The 24,559-nt window shown below is 37.1% G+C and overlaps 1 protein-coding gene across 2 annotated transcripts; it reads left to right on the forward strand.

Annotated features, from left to right (window-relative positions):
- NEDD1 (NEDD1 gamma-tubulin ring complex targeting factor) lies at positions 1-24,009 on the forward strand. Of its 2 annotated transcripts, none has more exons than XM_050323433.1 (15): positions 1-146; positions 1,145-1,288; positions 3,239-3,333; positions 4,719-4,835; positions 5,972-6,112; positions 10,953-11,182; positions 12,187-12,388; positions 13,304-13,490; positions 16,208-16,339; positions 16,514-16,561; positions 17,019-17,251; positions 17,958-18,102; positions 18,416-18,572; positions 20,913-20,979; positions 21,673-24,009. In XM_050323433.1, exons 2-15 carry the CDS (start codon positions 1,153-1,155, stop codon positions 21,775-21,777), a joined length of 1,995 nt encoding a protein of 664 aa, XP_050179390.1. In that variant the 5' UTR covers positions 1-146; positions 1,145-1,152; the 3' UTR covers positions 21,778-24,009. The 2 variants fall into 2 exon arrangements, with proteins under 2 accessions (XP_050179390.1, XP_050179391.1); XM_050323434.1 differs by having other exon boundaries at positions 27-146; positions 1,142-1,288.
- Positions 24,010-24,559: the final 550 nt, after the last annotated feature.

Raw genomic sequence — 24,559 nt, forward strand, 5'->3', positions numbered from 1 at the left:
AGCCGCCCCGGAGCGCGCGCTGTGCCCGGAGGGAGCCGGGCCCTGTCCGGGCCCCTTTCCCGGCCCCTGTCCCGGTTCCTGAGGCGGCCCCGGGCCGGCCCGGCGGGGGAATCAGCGGGGGCTCGGCCCGCTGCCCGGGCGGCCAGGTGCGCAGCGCGGCGGGGAGAGCGCGGGAGGGGGCCGGGGCCGGTGCCGATGGAGGCCGCGGGAGCGGGACGCGGGAGCGGCTCCTGCCGCGGTTTCCGGGCCTGGAGCGCGGAGCGGGAGAGGAGCTCCGTGCGCGGCGGGAGGAGCAGCCCCGCGGGCTGATGCCGAGCGAAGGCGGGTGTGGAGCGGGAGTGTCGGGACTGGTCTTGCCAGCGTTACCACTGGCGGCAGTGCGAATGAATGGCCTAAAGCCGTGCGGAAACGTCCCGGAAACTTCGGCTGTGCTTTCAGCTGAAGGGAAGGCTCACGTTTTGAGTCCTTGTTTGCTGGCAGTTTACAGTTACCCGGAGTAAAACGTGGAGAATAAACTTTACAAACCAGGAATCGGTTAGATCGTCTTTAGCTCTTAAAATGGTGTTAGTCAGAACAAGTAGCTGTACGTTGTTCTTGGCCTGTTTGTTTTTTGATGTTTTGTGAGTTGCGAAGAAAGGTAACTCGTTGTCACTCGTATTCTGTTGTCAGAGGTTTAGTTTAAAGGAGTCTCGTATGTCTCCTTTAGGGTGGTGAGACTAACGTTGAAGTGAGTCCTTCAGGTCTAAACTTCCATCCTTCCCCTGCAACAGTTTAATTCTGGTTTGTATATCCCCATCTACTGGTGGGAAATGGGTCCTTGGAATACTCACGATTTCTTGGTAGGCAGCTGTAAACTGTGGAGATAAAAGCTTCATTTTAGTCTCTTGATACCATAGAAGGGGTGGTTTTGTGAAAACGAAAACACACGTTTCCTGCAAGAATTCAAGTAACAAAAGTGTGGGTTGGCTGCTGCTTTCACTAGTGTATGCCTCTGAACAGCATTCATTGAACTCTCCGGGTAAACGTCACGGTTATCAAGAAAACAACCTTAAATGGTACAGATGAAGTTATTTATGACTTGTTAGGTTGCCTGTTGTATATTTTTACTGCATGTATTTTCACCTACTTATTTCTGCAAAAGCAGGTGCAGCCATGCAAGAAAGCATACGTTTTGCATCATCAGGAGATGACATTAAAATATGGGATTCCACATCGCTGACTGTGGTGGAGCAGTTCAACCCACATACACCTTCGCATCCAGTCAGCTCATTGTGCTGGGCCAGCAATAGTATCCTTTACAGTTTCAGCCAGTTTTGTGGGTGTTCTGCAAAATTCCAGTGAGGTTTTTTGTGTTGTTTTTGTTTTGTTTTGGTTGTTTTGGTTTTTTGTTGTTTTGTTTTTGAGGTTTTCATTTTTGTTTCTTTTACTAAGGTGTTTACAGAACACAGGCCTGATGCCTTTTTGAAGTTTTGTATAAAAAGATTTTTATATACTGTGAAGAAAACGTTGTGTCTTCTCTGTGTTGAAGAGAATCAACTCACAGTGGTAAATGATTCTGTAGAAGTTTCTCATCCTTTAGGAGGCAAAAACTTTTTTAATGATTATGATATGCCTGAATTGCCTGTCAGCTCTAAACCTTGCTCATTTGTTTCTTCAGTAGTTGATTACAATACTCGCTTTCAAGGCAACACTTAATTTACTGACAAGGTTGAATAAAGCAATTTCTGTTTTAGTAGAATTCTATACATAGTGTAGAGAGGAATTGTAATCAAAGATTTTTTTTTTCCTGGAACAGCTTCTCATTGATTCTGATAGCCCTTGATAGCACTTACCTCTTACCCTGTAGGTACTGGTTTTCTTTGCATTGTTGGTAGCTTGTTGAGACGAAGTACAAATGTGTTGGTTGTGTAGGAAAGCATCCATAGGATGGTGGTGATTTATGCATCAAAAGGGATCTGACCCATTTAGATCTTTCACCTCTGACTTGGAAGCCTGTTCTAGGATAAGGATAAGAGGTGCTAACTGTCAGGTGAATATATGAGAAGTTTCAGTGTGCTGTCAAGTGAACAGCTTGTATGGCAGTCACAGGAAAAAGTGGTGGTGCCTCAGCTTGATGTGAAAGAAGGACAGTATGCTGGCACATAGCAGTTAAGTCCTGCAAGTGCTGAATGTCTGTCCTCTAAGTCTGCAAATAAGTGAATATCTGAAAAGTTTAAACAATCAGAACACAAGTGAATGTTTCAGCTGTGGAGCTTGGAGAGAAATTGAAGCATAGATGTAGTATTTTCATGTATATGTATACACACATACATGTGTTTAATTAACTCTAGCTATAGGTCTGGTCTTGTCATGCTTCCTCTTCATCTCCCAAAACTGAAACAATGAAGTATTGAGCTCCATATATTTGTTAATTTGTAAGGGATAGAGCATTAGTTTTGGTTCTGCATAATTCTATAAGCTAAAAAAGTGCCTTAAAATAATGAAAGGAGTAGCAAGCACTACTCTGCCTACTGGTTCTCTTGTGTTAAAGCCAGCCAGTTAACTTGTATTATTCTTACATAAGCAAATATAAAATCACAGTGGGCATTGGCCTGAAGACATAGAGGGCACTGATCTAAATAATTACTTGGTTTATTTGGTGGGAGTGCAGAGGCAGTCTTCCTTTTCCATAGCTCTATATAGAATATTTTTCTTATTACTTTAGGGTACTTGGTTTCAGAGAAAGGTACTATTTGGGCTTTGGTGTTCTTCATTAAGTAAAGAGGGGGACAAATTGGCATGTGCTCACTGTGCTCTAGAAACTGTATGGTCAAGTAATTTAACATGTGTCATGAACAGAACCATTCTTTAAATCCATAGTCTGCTAACAGCATCAGACATTTGTTTGAACTGCAGTGATAAATGGGACTCTTACAATGGGGGGTGGTGAAACAGAATTGTAGACCGGATAAGCTGCCGTAGTGGTAAAGAGCTCTTAAATAATATCTGCCAGATATTTCTCATCTTCTCTCTGAAAGAAATTGCTCTGCCTTTTATTGGAAAGTAAGGGCTGTAGTTAATTCAAGAGCTTCTTAATGAAAGCTTGGAAAATAGCCTTATGGTTCTATTTCTAGGTCTCTTCAAGGTACAGTGCTTTAGGCTGTTTAGACAATCTGTCTTCTGTTCAGTAAGGGAAACTCTCTGTTGCTTTTATTAATCACTGGTATCCTAAAATTATGGTTCTTAACTTGTGACCAAGATAGATACCTGGCCAGTGCTTCTGCTGCTGGTGATAAAATAGTTGTTTCAAGCTGTAAAAGCAAACCTGTTCCACTCTTTGAAATAGCTGAAGGAGTAAGTATGAGTAAATGCTTGTCCCTGTTTTTCTGATGCACTTCACCTTGCATCCTGTGTGTCTCAAATCTGTTCTGTATATTGGGATCAGTTTAATTTTAGTATGAGTTAGGGCATGTATGCAAAAACATTTCCTTGTGTATTGTTAAACATATATAAAGGGGGGGAGAATAAAAGTAAGAAAATACAGTAGGAAAATACAAATGTAGTAATACTGATAACCTGAGGCAGTCAGTGGTTCAAATGTGATCTAATGTGTAGGGGACAGAACAGAGCTCAAGTTCAAACTTCATTTTCCACCTTGAAATGTCAGTATTGTACATATCTGAATTGTACACTGAAGAACATAAGAATCTATACAGAGGTTGTTCTTGGAGCATACATGTGCCAGCTTATGGAATTATAAACAGGAGAACTTCTGTTACAGTCAAAGCTGCTTTTTCCTGTTAAATGGAAGCGTGGTACTATGAACTTCAAGAAGCTGAACTTTGTTTTAGAAAAAGACTCTCTTGACATGGTCACTTGAATGACTTGTTAGTGTTCTAAACCATTCTAATTATTCTGCTTGGATAGCGTTCTAATGCTACTTTGGACCGGGAAATTTTCTGTAAAGTTGTTCAAACCTTGGTTTTAGGGTGCTGAAGCAAACACTTTCAAAGATGGAGTGTTTGTCCTGGAGATTTCACTGAATCTGATCTATAACTAATTCAATCCCTTCCAATTTTACCATGTCAATAATTAGATGGACTTGTTTTTTCTTCACTCAAATATTGAGAACTTAAAAGTGAATTTTCAACATGATAGAACTGAATAATAATTTGTCCTCGATGTAGGTCTATCATTAAGATTGACATTTTTTTCAAAAGCTAGTACTTCAGTGATTATTTTAAAAAGAATCACTTAACCGAATTATGAGGTCTGCTGCTATAATATTCTCTGTAATGTTTAGGGAATGTGAAGTACAGGACTTAGACAACTTTTTGATTTTCTTCTAAGGAGCTTTTTTTTCCTTAACTTAGGATTTTTTCTTTTTATAAACCCAGTACTGAATAGAAGATGGTGATTATCCTTTACAGAGCTATAGTTTAAAGGGAAAACGCATATTGAAGGAAAAGGTGCTAAAAAATTTGAAATGGGAATGGGAAAATGTGAACATTTGAGAGTTTATTAATTAATATATTTAGATCTTAAGGTGTATTAAATGTATGTCCAAATTGGACTGGATTTTAAATGCCTTTTTATGGGAAATGACTGTAGATTACTAATAGTTCTGTCTGTCAGTGGGACTGATGAAAACAAAAACACATCAATGTGCTTTTAAGTAGATTTGAATAAATCCCTTAATTATCTTTAACATACTCCCTCCCTCCCCCCTTCTCCATCAGGCAAAACAGACATGTGTGAGCTTGAATTCTAGTTCTTCATATATCGTGAGTGGAGGCCTTGATAGCACAGTCAATATCTGGGATTTGAAATCCAGAAGGATTTATCGCAGCCTTAAGGTAAGTTTCGCTGGGAAAGAACTGTAGTTTTCTAGTCTTCCAGGTTTTGCTGCCAGCTGTATCTGTAGGATCAAGGTCACAGATAGGAGCTAGCACACATCTGTGTCTTGTTCAAGTTTGTGTTCTTTATGTGCTGTAAATAGCAGATTTAACAAGCATGCATAACTCAATGCCTTCAGAGTACAATTCTATAATAATACATGTTTAAATTTTCAGAATGGACTTCTAATTTTGCAATTTTTTATTGATATTCTCTGTTTGGGCTTTATTGTCAAGGGATGCATTCCAGATAATTGCTCCTTCTGATATGTGAAGTGAGAAAAGACTTGTACTTGTGGAATACTGTAGTAGAACTAGTGTTATGGAAAACTGGGAGATAGCTGTCTTTTAACTAATCTAGTATGAATTCTCTAAAAACTCTGTATGATGCACAAAACATAGGATGGTCTAGTATCTTTCCCAGATGCCTTCAGTAGATGATTTGCTCTCGTTTAGCACCACTGACTTAAGAGGCTATGAAACTATAGCTTTGATTTATTCTTTTTTCATGGACTTCCAGAGTCAGAGTTTGAAACAAAATTGCTAAGTAGATAATACAATACCTAAAAATATCTATTTCTAAGTTTTGGGTTAGAAGTACTCGATTATCTTTCCTTATATATTCATTAAACACAATATCATCATTGCAAATGACTATACTGAAAAGCTAGTTTTTAAATATATGTGTTTATGCAGAAGGGGAAGTTGGCAGTAGTACATCAGATTAACAGAAAGTGTATTCAAATATCGGTTTCTGGGAGACTTTACCTTTAAAATAACATTAATAATAACACCTGTGGTAGATATAGCTGTTTGTTGTCTTATTAAAACATTGTATACAATTACACCATTAGCTTTACTAACTTATTAAAACCATCTTCTGCAAAAAATCAGAAGTGGTTAAAGTTATTATGATTTATCTTCAGCATGTTCTGCTGCTGTTTTCTGTGATATTCAATTATAACCCTTAAATAATATTTTAAAGTGTTACAGATGGTCAGAAAAAAAAAACAAACATCAAGCTGAAGTTTTCCTGCAAAAGCACAAATTAGGAAGAACATCTTTAACTCTCTCCCTCTAACCTCTGTTCCCTACAGGATCATAAAGATGAAGTCACATGCATTGTATATAATTGTAATGATGGCTACATTGCATCTGGATCTTTGAGTGGTGAAATTATCCTACACAATGTTACCACCAATTTATCAAGTACTCCCTTTGGTTATGGCAGCCGACAGGTAGGCTATCTGTATTAAATTATTTTCAACTGCCAAGCTTTAATTGACAGTCTTTAGAAACTGAAGGTACCTATTGACAGCTTTTATGTTTTGTTATTCTGTTTCATTTTAATTTTTAAGAGTGCCCTTAAGGAAAGGAAAAAGCAGACTACTGTGTGCATTCTAGCCTTAAATAATAGGTAGCATTGAAATACAAATTTCTCAAGTACCTTTGCTTCTATAAAGGTTACAGCAAATTTTACTTGGTAGACACTGGTTCCTCAAGAACAAACTTCTAGATCTCAGAGCTGATCAAAACACAGTTGGCTCCACAAACCAAAGCAGGATTTCAATGCACGACTCAATTATTGCTGCAAAGGACAAAGACCATGTAGCCTGGGTTCTGACTTATTGAAAGCCATCTGTACAGTAAGGGTGAATATAAGCCTGTATTTGGAATAATAAGTTTATTTAATCTGGAGATTAAACTTGCACAGCTGATCAAAGAGAAAAGTGATGAGATTTTATCTTACCTATTTAGGTGTTCAGGTAATATTTGGGAGAAGTAGTTTGAAGGAAGACTGTGCAGAAGACTAACACAAAGCATGTGTACTACTTAGAGGATCTTGGTAGGCACTGCAGTTCCTTTCTGCAGACTCAAAAGATATTAAAAGAATTTGTGGTTGTCACAAGGGCAATTCCCTTGATATGAGAGCATTTGCAATAGTAAATGAGCTGTGTTGTCTCATTGGAAATTCCAGTGTGTGCTCTTGGTGTGAGTGTTGTCTTACAGACAGCCATGTGTTTGTGTTTTAGGCATTCTTTCATTTTTTACTGAATCATTTTCACAGAGGTAGGAGCTGCCTAGGGGATGCAGAACTGTTGCTTTGGTCCTAAACCTGGCCTTTAATGTTGCAAAGAATACTGAAGTTGTGACTTATTCCTTTTCCATTACTGCAACAACTTTTTCAGTCCTAGATTGCAGATAGTGTCAAGTTAAATTTTTCTCCTGTCTAGCACAAACAATATAACTTGGTGAAAAATCCCTTACAACCTCATAGCATCTTGGGAATTATGGTATACTTCTGTTGAAAAATCTCTGTTAAATTCAAACTATCTCTGCTCTTAGGTGCTGCAGTGTCTTTGATCTATCACCAGTCTCACACTTAAATTGAAGCAAAATTGTACTTCATACTTGGTTTGAGCTTAAAAATCCATCTGTGTAGTCAGTTCATTTTTCTGATTTGATTGTTACGATCTTAGGAAGAATGTGGATGTGAGGCAGGAGCTACAGGGAAGTCCGTGGCTGGGTTGTGCAGCTCAGGTGAATATCCAGAGTGGGGATTATGCTGCCAGTTAATTGGAAAATGGAGAAATTCTTGTGAGGACGACTTGCATCAACCTGTTTGATATATTCAGTGCTTTCCACCAAAAAGTGATTAGGAGTAAGTGACACGCCGTGAATAACTATTTTGTCAGATGAAATCAAAAGACCTACTGCAAAGCTGAGTGACCTTTAGGATGGATAAAGCTATTTGAAGTGTTGAAGTAATTGCAAACACAGAGCTCCTGTTCACATTCTAAAGGGTATATAACATTTTCTTAAGGAGGGCAGTTGTTTGATTACAGCCTTAATTTAAAATGGAATTGAGCTGTAATTTTGTGATAGGTTAGCTAGTTGGTTATCTCAGTTTATCAGCTTATCTTCGATCCTAAAAATGATTTTTACTTTTATGTGCAAAAATAGCTTTATTATTGTTTTGGATTTTAATTGGCACTTGTAGAGAATTGCAGGATTAATCCTACAGTGAAGCAAATATCTAAAGACTTGTGTAATTCTGTTAAATTTTAAAAGCCTTTACGTGATTTATGGCTTAGGGGCTCGTTTTCTTTAAGACTAAGCTTGAATAGATAAACAGTGTATTATCCTGTTTGATCCTGGCATTAGCTGTCTGGCTTAGGAGGGGTCACCACTCCCTAGTAACTTTTTTTAGAGTTGGGGAATGTGAAGTCAAACTAACCTTATAAATTTTAGCTTGTCTGTGTTTGATTCAGCATGATGGAATGTAGTTTCCTCGCCAGTTAATTTCTTGTATTGTGTAGATTCTACAAGTAGTAGAATAGCCCAAGGTTGCAGTGCTTTCTCTGACTTTAAACAATTTTCTCTTCATAGGAGTATTGGCCTATATTCTATTAATTGATTTTAATTTAGAAACACCTGTGTGCTTTATTAGAATTGAGTTCTTGCACAGAGTTGTTTGCAGATCCCATAATTTGTCTTTGCTGTTGGCATTCATTTAGACTACCAGATTCTTATCTACTTGCTGTTGTGAGGATGAATTAAGGTTTGTTTCAAAACATAATGTTTGTTCAAGTCTTTGCTGCCTGGTGCTATTCTCCTAGCAACAGGATTTAGTTTAGCTGTTTGAACAGCTGGCTGATTTGTAAAGAAGTGTGATGGGTTCTGGCCACTCCATATAAGTGAAATTGTCTTCAACTTTTAAAGCTAAAAATGGGGAGCAGTGGTAATATGGGGAATGTATTCATGTGAAAGAAAATGGAGAACTTGTCCAGACCTGTGAGATTAAAAGGATAAAGAAGAAAAGGAAATGGCAGAGAACTGTGAGGGACAGGAATGTTTCCCATGTAGATCATGTATGTAATTGAAGCTGTCATTCCTGAATCTCTCAGTATTTCTTCAATATAAAAACCTGAAAAATTATGATAAAGATATCTCCATTGTGTCCAGTAGAAGACCATAATAATGATGAACAGTCATATTCAATCCTATTGGAATATGCAGTTGAAGGTGCCACCTCTTTAAAGCAATTTGAAGCAATTAGGCTTCCAGTGAGACATGCAGTGCAAGTGCTGGAAATGATGCTGGAGGCATATGAACCAACACATATCTCCATTAAAATGAAGTTAAAGAGAGAAATAGGATAAAAGCCAGTATTGTGGTGTGGTCTATGCTAGAACAATACAATAGCTTTTTGAGAGCGTTTTCAGGCAAATAAAATAGTAACAGCTGGTTTTGGCTAGAATGAAATACTTGATTCACTGCCTTGTGAGAAAATATTAGAGAGGATGGGTAAGAAACTTGTTTTACTGATAAACCAAACTATCTAATTGATACTAACTACTTGAGTATCTAATCTTGTTAAATATTTTCAGTAATACGATAGTAAAAGTGAGATGAACAAAGCTAGTTAAGGGTCTGGAGCTCAAGTCTGATGAGGAGCAGCTGAGGGAGCTGAGGTTGTTTAGCCTGGAAAAATGGGGGGATCTTACCACTCTTTACAACCACCTGAAAAAAGGTAGTAGCAAGGTGGGGGTTGGTCTCTTGTCGCAGGTAACAAGCAATAGGACAAGAGAAAATGGCCTCAAGTTGCACCAGGAGAGATTTAGATTGAATATTAGGAAAAAAAATTATTCTCTAAAAGGGTAGTCAGACACCAGAACAGGCTGCCCAGGGAAGCAGTGGAATCATCATCCCTGGAAGCATTCAAAAAATGTGTAGGTGTGGCACTTTGGGACATAGCTTGGTGGTGGACGTGGCGGTGCTGGGTTAACGGTCAGACTCGATGATCTTTGAGATCTTTTCCAACCTTAATGATTCTGTGATTCCAAGTGGAGCTGTGAGGAAACACATTTGGAAGGTATTGCCGATAAGAGGGGATTGTGTCAGTATCCAAAAATGATCGAAACAATAGACATGGGAACAACTACAATGGAATAGAGATCAAGGTACCAGACTTAGGTTACAACTGAGGCTTTTCTTACTAGACTAGGATTTGAAAATTCCCAAGGAAAAGAAGGACTTGGATTTCTTGATATAAAATGACAATAAGCAACCCAAGCAGTCTGGATCGCAAAAAAGAAAATGCAGTCTAGGATATTTCAGGGTGAGTATTTACAGTACAAAAGGGAGGAAATGCTACTGCCTTTGCAAAATATTTTGAGGATCATGTAAGATTTTAGTTGTCCATATTCAAAGAAGAGTCAAACTGGGAGGGCTGCAAAGATACTGTGATAGTACTGGAACTTGGGGAACTCTCTGACCTACTGTTTGTAGCAAAATAAAGCTTGAATGAAGGTGAGATTGCTGTTCATTAAAACAGGAAAGCAGTACTGGGGAGTTAGGAAACAGTTTAAGTGTAAGGGCGCTATGACCACAGGAGTAAATTGGTGCAGATGGGTCATAGGTAAAATTAATCAGGAAATTGAGTAATGTAATTTAGTATTAGATCGGTGAGGTTCTGAAACATCTTCCTAAGCAATGTAGTGGAAACAAAATACCTTTTTCTGAGAGGTAAGGTTCCTGTATTATGTGGTTGAATGATAGCAAGACTGTGTATGATAAACCAGGCATATTATCTGTCAGTTATCCTCTTCTGTGGTCCTAGTCCACAGGTTGAAGTCTGTTCTTCTTCAGGACCTACATATTTGTTTAACTCTGGAGTCTGTGTGTCTTATCAAATTGGCTTCTATCCAAGTGCTTAAAATCAGTGAATGGGAATTAAGTTTAACATTTTTGGCAGGAGACCAGTGGGTGAGATAATGTACCTTTTTGCTCCTTTAATTTTAGATGTGGTGTGAGTTTTTCCTGTATGACTTGCTGAAGAATTAAGAAACTTTTCTAGAAGTTTTTTTTCTTCATTCTTCATTTTGCTAATCAGCTCATATGATACCCCATAATGGTAAAAAAAAAGTCTGCCCCCGATAGCAAAAATGGCATTGTAATGCGAAATGAATTTTCTGGGTTTTACTATTTATATTTCAGAGTGGAAGCCTTTGTAAAATAATTTAATATGGTGTTTGATATTGCTATTAAAATTCATTTTTTATGTCTGTTTTACAGCCTATTCGACACTTGAAATATTCATCCTTTAAGAAATCCTTGCTGGGCAGTGTTTCTGACAGTGGAAATGTAACTCTGTGGGATGTAAATAGCCAGAACCCATATCATAATTTTGAAAATACTCATAAAGCACCAGCCTCAGAAATCTGCTTTTCTCCAGTCAATAAGCTGCTGCTTGTAACTGTAGGTTTGGATAAAAGAGTTATTCTCTATGACACTTTAAGTAAAAAGTGAGTATATTAAAGACCTTGGGATTATAAAACCAAAATAAGGATTCTTTTAAAAACTGAAAAAGCATGCTTAGCTATGACATGACATAATTAGTTCAGTCCACATTCAGAATGGTTGAAGTGGTTGGCATATCAATACTGGGGAACCCGTCCCATAGTCCATTTTGCTTTTTTAGTTAAAAACCAAGCAAACAATAGAAAAAAAAAAGGTATATGGAAACTAATAGAGGTGCTACGTCTGAGTGACCGCTTGCAAGTGCTTATGGGCTTTTCTTGTTCATACAGAGCAGTTAACTTCTCTGAGGGGCAGTACAATCTGTGAGGACCTTCAGGCACCTGAACTTTGCTTGCCTGCTTTTCTAGTTCAATATACAAGATGTAACTGTGTTGCACAGAGCTGCTGAAATAGTGAACCTTAAATATGGGAGAGCATTGGCTGAAAAAGCAGCAAGTGTGGGACACAGCTGATGGTACTATGTAGTAAGAGGGTAGGATGGCAAGTGGTTTCATGGGACCTTGGTTCTAGTGTGAGTGGTGCTTTTCCTCTAGCTGAATAACAGCAGAAGTCTGTATTTTGGAGAGGTGTAGTAGAAGGATGCAAACTAGGACCTGAAGTTCTTCCTAGAGTTGTGGCAAGATTAGAGTTGATACAGTTGGGAAGCTAGAGGATGTATGTAGTGTGATTGCTGCTGGAAATGATACCAGTAAATAATGTTGCTGTGAGAGCTGCAGTTTAGGAAGGTGGTGTGACCCTGTCCTGGTGAAATCTTTTGGGTCATATGCAGTTTTTTTGCTGTTAAGCGTGAATTGTTAGTATAAACATAATCCAGTGTTTCATACATATGTCACTGAGTTTACTTGGCACTGGAGAAGTGGAACTGATCTGTAGCTGAATTATGAAAGCTTTCATATATTTTTTTTTCTTTTTTTTAGATACTCTCTTATAAAAGTCTAACTTTTGAATTCTGAAAGCTTCTTTATCCTGTCCTTTTTCCTATTTAAAGGTTACTGACAACAATAGTGGCTGATTTTCCTCTGACAACAGTAGACTTCATGCCTGATGGTACTACTTTGGCTATAGGATGTTCCCGGGGAAAAATCTGCCAGTATGACTTGAGACAACTGACATCACCAGTGAAAACAGTTATTGCTCACAAAGGCTGTGTGAAATGTATACGTCTTCAGTTTAGTAGCACTTTTTCCAAGGTAAAAAAAAAGCTTTCCTTTTCATTGTTCAATATGCAGATTGGAGAAAGCAAAGCATAAGTTTAAGTTCCAAAAAAAAAAAAAAAGAGTTAGCATTCACTTTCTAAGCATTACAGATGGCAACAAAATTGGATAATGCCAACATGCTCACATAGAAATTATAAACTGCTCAGTCCTAAGTGCTGTTTTAGTGGGTTTTAACTCCTAGCCTCAGTGTAGAAATGAGTACTATTAAATTTCCTGGTGTGGATATGCTGCCATTGCAGATCAGTTTGTGGCACCTCAGGTTCATTTTTCAGCAGTAGCAGAAAGGTCTGTAATGGCCCTTCCACTTAAGGGGAAGACCCAGAGCTGCTCATCTTGAGGTATTTTGTATGGTCCTATATATGGTTTTTTGCAGGCACATATAAAAGCAGTGGAGAAGTTAAATAACAGAGAAGGCTTAAGAGGTTCTTCCAAGACTTAGCCTCTACTGTATCCAGAAACCCCATGCTTTCATTTAGTGGAGAGTGAGGGAAACTTTGAAATGGATTCTTTACCACTCTGAGACTTTCCTCATCCTCTAGCACACTTGCTGCTAGTGGTTGACTATTTCTGTAAAATTTGCAGTCCCTAATAATGTAATCTCTTATTTTTCCTATGTCTAAACCTAGGAACAAAATTGCCTCATGCCAGGTCACTCCATTGTTACCTTAAATTCTGTTTCCATTTATGTACTAATACAGATGTTTTCCGTGTTCTTTAAAGTTACATTAAGACACCTTTTTCATACTTGTAAAGGCATATCTCCTAGGCAACCTTTGCAACTTGAACTGAATTTTTTAAGTGTTTTGAAACAGAAAGTATATTGGCTAATATTTTTATTTTTAGCTAAGGGAATAACTTCTCTTAATAAGGTCTATTTTTTTTCTTCAGTCTAACCTTACGGGTTCTTCAAATAAACCTGGATCCAAAAGAGTAGAAGTCAAAGCTGGTAGTAATCTTGGAGGAGTTCAAAATACTGGCATCAAAAACATTGCCTCTCAGACAGCAGCAACAGTTTCCTCTCATCTTACGCTGCCAAATGAGAATAAGGGAGGAGAGATTCTTCAGGAGAAAACAGGTAGGTCTTCCTACTCTTGCAATAATATTTGGCATAATGTGGAAGATAGAAGGAATATTTCCCATTTTGACCATTACAGTATAAATTTTCTCTGAGGGGAGAGCATTTGTGTGGAGTACTGGTATGTATGTGCATGCACATCTGCACCTTCTTTTCTCTCCTACTGCATTACACATACTATAAGACTGTAGGAAGTGAACTGGATCCTACTATAAGCTTAGAACATGTGAAGTCTTAAATTCTGGGCTTGAAGTAGAAGTCTGTATTGACACTTTAAAGGAGAAAATCATGGTGATACTGTGGGATTATCTTGTTCTGACTTCCTGTAGATTATCCTTATGTACATAATGCAGTTTCTGATGCAATGTCTGCATAGAATGCAGAGCTAATGGTTTGTAGTTCTATTAATAAATAGGAGTAACAGACCTTATATAAAAAAAACAACCAAACAAAACACAGGAAAAAAAACCTAGTCAAAAAACCCAAGTGAGAACTGAACTGTATTTTTGTGAGAGGCGTAATTCCAGTATCACATGGTAGGAAAGAGGTTAAATATAGATACAAGTATGATTAGTTGTATAACAGTACTTGCTATTTATGCCTCTGAAATTAACAAGTTCTTTGTAAGAGTTTTAAGCATTCCAAAATTCTGCTACTGTGTGAAATGTATTCTTAAAAATTTTATTTAATTCAAGACTTCTGAAAATATGATCAGATCGGTAGCACTGTTAGTTTGCTTCTTGAAAGAAATCCTCAATCCATTTAAAAGCAACAGCACTTTCCCCTCCCTTTTTAAATGAGGAGAAATACATTTAGCAGCAGTAATTGAGCAATAAGCCACTGCAGTCCATAGGGACGTGTATTAATGACCTCCCTTGGGTATGCAGTGAAGTATCAGGTGAAGTAGAATGCTTCCTGTGTATGCAAGAAGTGTTACTAATCAACATTACTGAAGGGGCTGGAAAATTTTATTGCAGTTAAAATATATGATTTGTTATCTTTATCTGAAGATGGCTGTTACCCCTTAAACAGGACCATGCGTAATAAATAAATGAAGAAAATAAAGGCTTACCAAGTAATACAAATAGTTGTCCTTAAACTGAGTGTTCACTTTAGAAGTAAAGATCTCTGAATACTCAGAAGATAGGTCTTTAACCTTAAAAATGGGAATGGATGAAAGACTACAAACTGCATTTGTTCTCTGGAATTTCTTCTAGACCCTGATTGTGGGATTTAACTTTGGAGAAATACGGGGCGTTCAGTAAAGTGGTCTGATAGCATATTTAAACAAAATTGAGGCTTTCTGTCACAGGTATTTTTAAAGTGCAAAAGTATAAGTTGTCAGAATGTGATGAGAAATTTGGGTGTACTTTGAGCTGGCTTTCCATAAACTTCTATTTAGCAACTCTCTGGTTCAGGTACTTACCACGTTTAGATTACTGGGAAAACGTAAAAATGCAGAGAAGACTTTTTTGCCCTATTTTACATTGTGCTTTTTCCTACATAGATCCTCTAGATTCTGGCACAGGTTGATACTATACTTCTAGTTGGACTCCGTATGCCAAGTATTTACTTCACTAGCAAGTTGCAGTCCTATGTATGTGCCGCAACTGACACATCTGAAGGACTGGAAAATGTGATATATTAATACATTTAAAAGTGAAATCTTAAACCTGGCTCAGGTTCCAGTTAATGTAGATACTTGGACATGATTAACTGCAGGTATCCACACAGTCACATTTGGATCACTTCCTCAAGTAATCCCACACAGAGAAGTATTTAAGAGGTTTCATAAACAGTGGTGGGTTTTTTTTCTTTGTTCGTTTGGTGTTTTTTTTTTTTTTTAATTCAAGTAGATGCAAAGTAAAGCTTTTGTATGTACAGGTGATTTATTTATAAAAGATTTATTTATATATTGCACAGCACTAATGCTCGGTGCCTAGACCTCACATTCAAAATCTAGACACTTCTTGAGTTAGCAGTACAGTGAGGGCAGAATAATGGCTTGCTTGCAGTCCTGATGGGGTTTTCAAACATATTACATTGTGAAAGTTATTTAGATGGCTGGCTGAGCAGTTCAGTTCACATCTCTAAAAACTGTGGTTTGAATATTTACTGGATTTTTTTGGGGAAGGGGATTTAAAATATGCTTCCATTCTTCAGACAAGCATCCTTGGTACCATGCCTACTAAAGCTAACTTTTTTTCCCTGGTAGAGTGGTGAGAAGTCTAGGAACAAGTGGTTGGTTTTTTGGTGGTTTTTTTTTTGTTTTTTTTTAATTTTTGCCTGCAGCTGTAACTCCAATTTGATTTCCTAATATTAGAAATAAGCATTATCATTAGGTAAGCTTTAAAAGAGATCTGACACAGAATTTCCCTTAGAATACTTACTGACCCCAGTGGAGAAAATTTGTCTTGTTGCAGAGCAAATTTGAATTTTGGTCATCTGAATGTGGTTACCTTCTTAGCAGAAGGTGCAGTCACTAGTTCCGGCTGTATCTTAGGTTTCTTAAAAAGTACCTTAGATTTTAGTTACATCCACCTTTGCTGACAGCCCAAATGAAGGAGTTAAAGTTGACCCTCTAACTGGTATCCGTAGATGGTTCTAAAGTGCTTATTGGACTTTGCAGGTATCATGCTTGCTGGAGATTGTTTAGGCATAATGTATGTTATTTTCGGAAAATTTCAATTACTAATTGAATGTTTTTGTCTTTTAAGGCTTCCCCCATAGTTGCAGCTTGGATGTCATTCCATCTAAAGAAACAGATCATGGGAAAAGTGCCGAATTAAATAGTTTTGATCATTTGGGTCGAAGTAGTTTAGGAGATGTGTTTTCTCCGGTCAGAGATGGTAAGTTGCTAATACTGAAATTTGTAAAGCATCATTCATCTGCATATAGTGTGACATGTCATTTGTGTATTATTGACCACGATACCTACTTGATATTTTAATTAGTCTTTGATTATGAACTTGATTTAATGCGCAAGTAAATACTTCATTTGTCTATGTTCTGGTATTTTTTAGATATTATCACAAATAAAGGGACTGAAGAACCTCAAGGAAAAGGAAATGGTAAGCATATGCCAGTGCTAGGCTTCTGGAGGTCTATGCTAGTTCTCACATGCTAGTTTTGTCATACCATTGGAAACAAACACATGAAAAAAGCAGACACTGAAACAAATGAACTTTGATGGAAATTGTCTGACACACTGAAGTGCTAAGATAGAACATGGCAGCAGGAAATCAAGAGTATGATCCTAAAGTGGTTATTTTATTTTTTCTTTATGCAAGTTTTTGTGATTTATAGAGGCTTTTTGTGTTTCATTACTTTTATAAGGATAGTGTCAGCATAAATTGGATTTAAGGATTTAGTTTTTTGGGGGTGCTTTTTTGTTGGTTGGTTGGTTGAGGTTTTGTGGGTTTTTTGTTAATTGGCTTTGTATGAGTGTGCATGCATTTTAATTGTGGGATAGATTAGGTGCGAGTTTGTTTATTGACCTGTGTGTTTCATCTTTCTGTTTCATTTTAGGTCTGGACTTTCAGTCCTACCTTGCGGGTTTGGATTTTCTCCCACAGCTCACTGCTGCCTTTCCTGTAAAAAGAAACCCAGTGGGCAGTAGTGCACAAGGGGTACAGTCTAGCCCAATACATGCACTTGTAGGGTCTCCAATTAAAGAAGAAGAAGAAGAAGAAGAAGATCCAGAGACTGACACTAAGAAAATTAATCTTGGAAAACAAGAAACTAAAGAAGTCTTAAAGCAGGTATTCTTATTATGAGTTGTCTTGTTAGAATCTTGGCAGAATACTACTACTTGAAGAAAAAATCCCTAATAATGCCCCATCTAATCTTATTTTGCAACTCTGTTCACACTATTGATACAAATCTGTAAAACCTTGCACAGTTTAAGTGCAAGGCGTCCCTTCAGCAATGGAAGATAAATGGATATTTCTCTTGAATAAGCCCAGGTTACATAAGTTCACAGGAAACAAAACTGGGGGAGCCCGAGAAGTATTTTGATTTTTCTAGAAAATCAAGAAGGATCACTAGATGGTTGCATCAGTATAATTGTTGTTTATTGGATCAATTCCACCTTATTCTTTCCCTGTTCTTCATCTCTCTCTTTTTCCTTCTTGAGATATCTTTGATATGCCCATGTGGAGACCTTAGCTGCTTTTGTATTGCTTTTCAGTAGTTGAGTTTGCTAGGAATGATGCTATAACTTCATCACAGAATTAAGAGGCCCCTGCCTTTTGCACTCACTTCTGTGTATGCACTTGAGGCAATTTTGAATGTTTTAGCAATTTTTCAATATCTTGCTAGGAAATGAAAAGCATATATTTCTGAGTAGATTCCAAAAAGCAAAAATGTTCAAAAGTGCATTCATGTAAAGTTAGTCTTCAAGTGCAATTAGACAATTGTGATATGTAGATTTCATCTTTTTTATTAAAAAACACTATTTTTTGTCAGGTTTCAAAACCAAGCTCATCAAACATAGAATCTATAACTTTAAGTCCTCCACCATCATCCACTCCTGATACAAATGAGAGATTAATGAAGAATATTCAGGCCCATCCTGCATATGAACTACCAGTAAATGGTACTACCTCAACAGGTAAGTTGACAATCTTGACCCAGTTCTAGATGTGGTTGATTGTAAACTGATGTGAAATCAGATAAAATGGACTTAATGTTAAAAAAGAACATCTGATCTTGATTCTTCTATAAATCCAACTAGCCCTCCTAGAATGTCCCTAGTTGCCTATGAAAAGACTAATTCTGAATCTATTTTTTAAACTAAGTAATTTTTGAGGTAAAATACTGACAAACCTCAAAATATTGACAAATAAAAAAACCTCTTGTACTTCATTACACTGCTATTTAAAAAAATAATTATTTGTTCAATTAATTTATTTTTAACTGTAAAGGTCCAAAGATAACATCACCTGTCACTGCTGGACTTGCAAGTTCATTGTCAGAAAAAATAGTAGAAACCATTGGGAGTAGCAGACCAAATGCACCTCTGACATCAATGCAAATAAAGTTCATTCAGAACATGATACAAGAAACAATGGATGACTTCAGGTATGGGTATTCAGGCAGAATATTGTTGTTTTCAATGATGCCTTTTCTTAGTAAGATGCTTTAGCATCTGCTTCAACAAATTTCTACTTGGATTAGAAAATTTATAGCCCATTTATAGTCCTGTTTTTGGAAATCTAGGTATGAAACTTAGTTTTTGATAGCACTGATGACTAATTAGACTGATGTCTCTGAGGGCTGCCAGTGAATGACTTTGATAACGTGTTTTCCGAATGAGTGTTTGAACATTTCTCGGATGGTAAATTTAATCTGCATAACGAGGTCCTTCCTGTTTTTCTTGAAGCTTTGTGCTGATTTCATTCCCTCCCTGCTCGTCTCCCCATTCCAGCAGGAGAAATTGCTCTTCAGGCTGACACCGTGGAGAGTTTGATTTAGACGGTTGATTTGTGTTGGCTTTGATTGTCGTTAGCATAGCACGTGTAAGGTAAAATAGTGAGTGTGTATTTCTACTGGTGAAGCTCCTCATTAAAACAATGTCCATGCTGTATATGATGGTTGATGTCAGATCACTTAGTTTGTGGATATCTAACCATCATTCCAGTTGTCTTGAAAGAAGCCAAATTAGCATGAGAGTGGAGTTTGAAGAAGTTGGAGCAGTTAAGATGTTTAAGATGAAGTGTTATGTCCCAACCCATGTTTAAGATGAAGTGTGTTGATGGAGGTGATGCAGAGGAAAAGGATTGCTGTTGATTGCATCAACACACTGCTATGTTGATGACAAAAAGCAATGAAGTACTAGCCTAGTAGGTCTATGTGCTATGGCTGTTCTTTATCTGCCAACAGAAAAAATACACTGAAGGTTAGTAAATGTCTTTGCATAAATATAGTATAGTAGAACTCTCCTGGGATTTTTTGGTAATAATCACACATCTGATTAAAACCTGTAACTTTCACATGACTTAAAATGCAGTCTATGTATTGCAGATGTGGTTTTTTAAAAGTTTGTGTTAGGCATCCCAGAGTTGGAAGGTACATTTGCCAGTCTTACTTCCAGTATCTTGAAGTCTGGAGCCTTAGATACCGTGTTTCTCTTCTGACCTACACATCCTGGAGTGCCTGGAAGGCTCTGCTGGCCCTTTTCCCAGTTGTAAGTTGTAGATACATTCAAACTGAAGGTAAAAGATTGTTTGTAATGGGGTCACTAAGAGGGATGGAGCCATTGCAAGGTTCTTATTGATGTAACTGCCTTTCAGCCCGTGGAATTGGAGGAAAGGATTTTTATCTTTCTTGCCTGAAATTCATTCCTCTTCCAGTAATGGGGGAAAAAACCCCATAAACCTTTAGAAAAGGACCAGGAGGACTACATAATTCATTTGGTTCCAAACAGCTGTTTGTTTGTTGATCTTCCTGTCTTTGGGAGATAACCTACATCTTTGAATTTCTAAGCTGCCAGCTGGCATCTATACTTGATACACTCAAAGAAGATTGCCTCCAATAGGAGTTCTGCAGCACAATAAACTGTGTAAAGAGAAAGTGAAGAATGTTTTCCCTTTGGGTTTGGTATAAGTTTGAGGAAAGGAGAACGAAATAAGATCTGTGTGTCTACTTAAGAAACGCATTACTATCTCAGGCCACTGGTATCCATAGCACAGTGTTCAGTCTCAGCTGATTGCACTGTGATACACTGCTCAGGAAGGGCTTGTGAGCTTTCCTGCTTTTCTGTGAGCTGTTCTTGTTCTTCCTCAGCATCTGGAACTGTTGTATTAATGTAGTGGGTAGAGGCTGTTTTCAAGCCTGGTTTTTGTAATGTGGAATGGCTGTCCATGAATTAACAAATTCATGTCACTTCACAGACAGCACTGCCACTACTTTTTATGTAGATGAACCTGGAGCATTCTGTGGGCTTGAGAATAATGTATCACTTATCACAGTTGATATTTTGGGCCGTCTTACAAAAATGTTGAAAGTCATGTATGGAAAAGCTGTATCTTCAATTACAGATACATATCTTTCTCTGTGGGGCTTGTGATCTAGGGATTGAAAATCAGCTTTGAATGGTAAAAAGGAGAGAAGCTTATAGCTTGCAAGTGAAAAAACCAATCTTGATATTACCATATATGTATATATTGGTTTCTAAACAGAAAAGATTCTACGCCTTTTTGTATGCTGAAAAAAATGGTACTTATGAAAATCAATGTCATAACAAAATTATTCCAGAAAATAAGCTGTAGAAGATTATGTTTCATGATTTAAAGGTTTTTAGACTCTTGTTTCACGATGCTATTAAGTGAGGAATTGTAGAGTTTTGGGTGCTGAGGATTGGAGAGAAAGACTGTTTCCTAAATAAATCTATGCATTGTCCTTTTGCAATTCTTCCCCCAGAGAAGCATGCCATCGAGATATTGTGAATTTGCAAGTGGAGATGATCAAACAATTCCATATGCAGTTGGTATGTACAAAGACCATGATGGGAAATACATTCAGTTTTCCATTTTGGTAATACCAAGGCATGCCATCTTCTCTCAAAACTGAAAATCTATTTTGCTTATTGAGACCAAAAAAGTGAGGATTTGATGTGAAGGAGGGAGAAAGTATGAATGGGAATCTGTTAAATTGTTTTATGCTTGCTAAAAAAGGGAACGTACGCATTGGGTAAGTGTGAATGCCATATTTCAAGAGTTATAAAAAAGGCAAAAGGGAAACAAATTCAGCTGTCCTTTGGAAAGGGCCAAGGGCTGAGGTAAGGAGGAGACAGATGGAATTCAAATAGAAAGCTTTACTTGTAGGTACTGTATGCATACTGAACTGTTCTATATTCTTTAGCTTCACCTTTTTATGAATCTTTGTTCTTTTGATCTGCTTAAAAAAGACCTTGTCTGGATACTGAGCATTTTAATGGAATCTGAATTAGTAGATTCTCTTCCTGAAGGTCTGCAAAATATCCTTTGATAAAATATTCACTAATGTATTAATGATCAAAATACTGTCAGCATAAAAACCCCCTTACTTTTTCTTATCAAAAGTTTTTAAAACCAGAATTATCTATGTTATTTAATTTTCAAAAGAGATATGAAAATGGATAGGATAAAACTGGAATTGTTAACTTTATTACTACTGATTGTGACTTTTTTCTTTTCTCTAGAATGAAATGCACGCTTTACTTGAAAGGTACTCTGTAAATGAAAGCTTAATAGCTGAAATTGAGAGACTACGAGAGGAAAACAAAAGACTGAGGACTCACTTCTGATTTATATCGCTAATTTTATTAGCATGAACTCACTACAGGTGATGTGTTGCCTGTGACAGATCATCCATCATTACTGAAGTATTGTTTCAAGACCTGATATTATTTTGAACATGAATCTGTTCTTCTAAATAATTGGTGTAAGATACTATATGCAATTATAAAATTTGTAACAGACACTGTATAAAGAACATTTGCATACTCATACTAACCACCTTGAAATGCAGCCTTCTAACGGAAGAACTAAAAGGACAACTGTGTTATCTGAGTTTTAGCAATATGAAGTGCCTTTTCATAAACAAAATCAAACCAGGACAGATCCCTTTTCTGTAAGAACATTTTTATATACTTACTTTTCTATCTGCTTCTTTATAGTCTACTGCTGTCAGAAACAATCACTGCAGCTTGCCTTTCAGATACTTCTCTTTAAGAAAAAGGGGAGAGAAAGCTCCTCTTTTGCTCAGCATGGAGCCTTGTTTACAAGGAGCTGGAAAGTAGTCAGTTACATTTATTCAACTGGCAACTCTTCTGTCCTGAGTTGAGAGCTTGAAAATATTCTCAAATTTGGTGCCACGATCTTGCTTATTGAATTTGTAAGTGTGAAATTTATGTTTGTCTGCTGTAAATTTTGTTGTTGCAAATGCTACTTCAACTGCACAATGAGTGGGTTTTTTTTTACTACTTTAGTTATGAAACTAGAATTCTTTTTATTTACATGTATTTGAATATTTTCATAGCTTGTCCAATTTGAATTCAACTTTAGACTTCAAAATGTAAGTATGCACAGCCATTAATAATACAGCAGTGTATAAACAAGGTCTTTTCAGTCTTTGATCGGGCATCTTGTGCCCACCCTCCTCTCCCTATTTGTAGTGAACAAGACTTAATATTGAGCAGTTGTGTTGTAGTTTTCAATCTTGTTGGCTTATACATTATTGTAGCCTTTTTAAGATAGCTGCATACCAAATCTAACTATTATCTCGTATGGTTAACATAACAAATATTAAAGAGAGATCATTTCTTCAGTAGCATAATAGTATCATACTGGTGTGACTACATTTCTGAAATGAGGCTCAGTATGAAGTTCTGACTGTTGAAGTGTGGGGGATGTTTGGCTTGGCCTCTATTTATGCCAAGAAGATTAAATTAAAACTTCATTTTTAAATTACTTTAAAAATGAAATTAAAATTTAAAATAAATTATTCTCTGAAAGATTCTTCTACAAGTGCTCCTTGCTATTTAAATTGTTTGGGAAGCTTCTTAAATGTTCCCTCTAATATGTGGTTGTTTCTTTTCACAAGTTGAAAACTCAAAGAAGGAAAGTCTGAAGAACACAGCAAATTAGTGACAACATCTAGTGTTTAAATCCACGGTAACACTCTTCTACTAAATGAGTAGATAACGAAAGCCATAATATATAGTGTAACTTATTTTTGTATGTTGCAAAACTAAAAACACACCCAAACCTATCTATAACTTTCCCTTAACTTTTACTTTAAAAAGAGACTTCCTTTTTTTAATGTCAGTTAATGACAAATACAGTCTTTTGGCAAAATACAGGTGTTCAAGTAGCCTTTAATGTTAGAGACATGACTTTAAATGTCTGTAGTTCTACTGCTCTTACAAGCTTTTAAAGATATTTCTGTATCATGTATAACCTCATAGTGAAAGGAAGCAAAGATAGTTGGGATGTTTTTACTAACTTAACACACAGCGTAGAGGATTAAGTTAAGAGGATGTGTAAGCTTGACACACAGACCAAACAGTTCTTGAAGACAGTAGTAGTTGAAGGTAGCAAAAATATCTTGGCATTCTTCTACGTGCTTTCCAGTGTTAAAAGAATTAACCTTGCATATTTGCATCTCTTGATTTGTTCCCCAAGTGCTCTTGCTGGTGTACCCCGATGACAGCAGGGAATTAGACAAATCTTGAGTATTTTGCTTGTAGGTTATTTGTTTTCTTGCCTTGGAACTCAATAATCTTTTTTCTTAATTCCCAAATGAAGGTGACTATAGCAAGAGTGACTAAAAGGAGGTATTTTTGCCTTATAAAAAAGATTGTTAGGGCTTTTTCCCATATCTCAGGATTACTATAGCACAAGTGGCTACACTTGCTGTGTGGAGACACAATATGCCTATCACTATAGGGGTATGTTTGTTTTTGCCTTGTACACAATCTGATTTGTATGTTAAAATAAAGCTTGTTTTAACCTTTTTGAGAAAAAAAAAGCTGTGTTGACCTGCTTATTAAAGAGAATAATGTGTTGTGATTGTTATGCCTCAGCAGGTGCAATCTGTCTAAAATTCTCGAGTAACCTCTCTTCTGCCTCTGTGGGTTTATGTAGACCATCAAATGATTTTCACAGAGATGTTCACAATACCTCATGCTTTTGGAGTAAAGGACAGATGAGCAGTTCCTTCTACCAAATTGAAAATTTACAGTCATAACAAAGAGATCAAGTTCACAGCCAAAAATAATGTTCAAGCAGATGTTTTGGGCAGGGGGAATAATCTTGTCTATTAAGTTCCTGGTGAGTTGGAGATCCTGCATCTTCCTAATGTTTAACTTAGAGATGTTTCATTTGTTAGTTCCCTTCTCTTGTGCACATACAGACTTTGTGACGAGAAGTTTATTTGCAGTTTCAAGGTGTGTAGGGTTTGAAAACTGATTTTGACTGATTGATTTATTCTTATAAAAATGCAAGATGCCAGCATGTCCTTACTTCATGGCACAAGTCCACCAGTGCCTGATAGGCACTGCTGTACTGTTCATAGGCACCACAAGG

The sequence above is a fragment of the Myiozetetes cayanensis genome, unplaced genomic scaffold, assembly GCF_022539395.1.
Source record: "Myiozetetes cayanensis isolate MyiCay16 unplaced genomic scaffold, myiCay2020 scf3, whole genome shotgun sequence".
Lineage (NCBI taxonomy): Eukaryota > Metazoa > Chordata > Aves > Passeriformes > Tyrannidae > Myiozetetes > Myiozetetes cayanensis.

Excerpts from the sequence above, each read along its gene's own strand:
- NEDD1 (XM_050323433.1), top strand. The coding sequence starts at position 1,153 with ATGCAAGAAAGCATACGTTTTGCATCATCAGGAGATGACATTAAAATA. Across the intron at positions 4,836-5,971 it reads GGATTTATCGCAGCCTTAAG|GATCATAAAGATGAAGTCAC; the intron begins GTAAGTTTCGCT and ends TGTTCCCTACAG. Across the intron at positions 16,562-17,018 it reads ACCTCAAGGAAAAGGAAATG|GTCTGGACTTTCAGTCCTAC; the intron begins GTAAGCATATGC and ends GTTTCATTTTAG.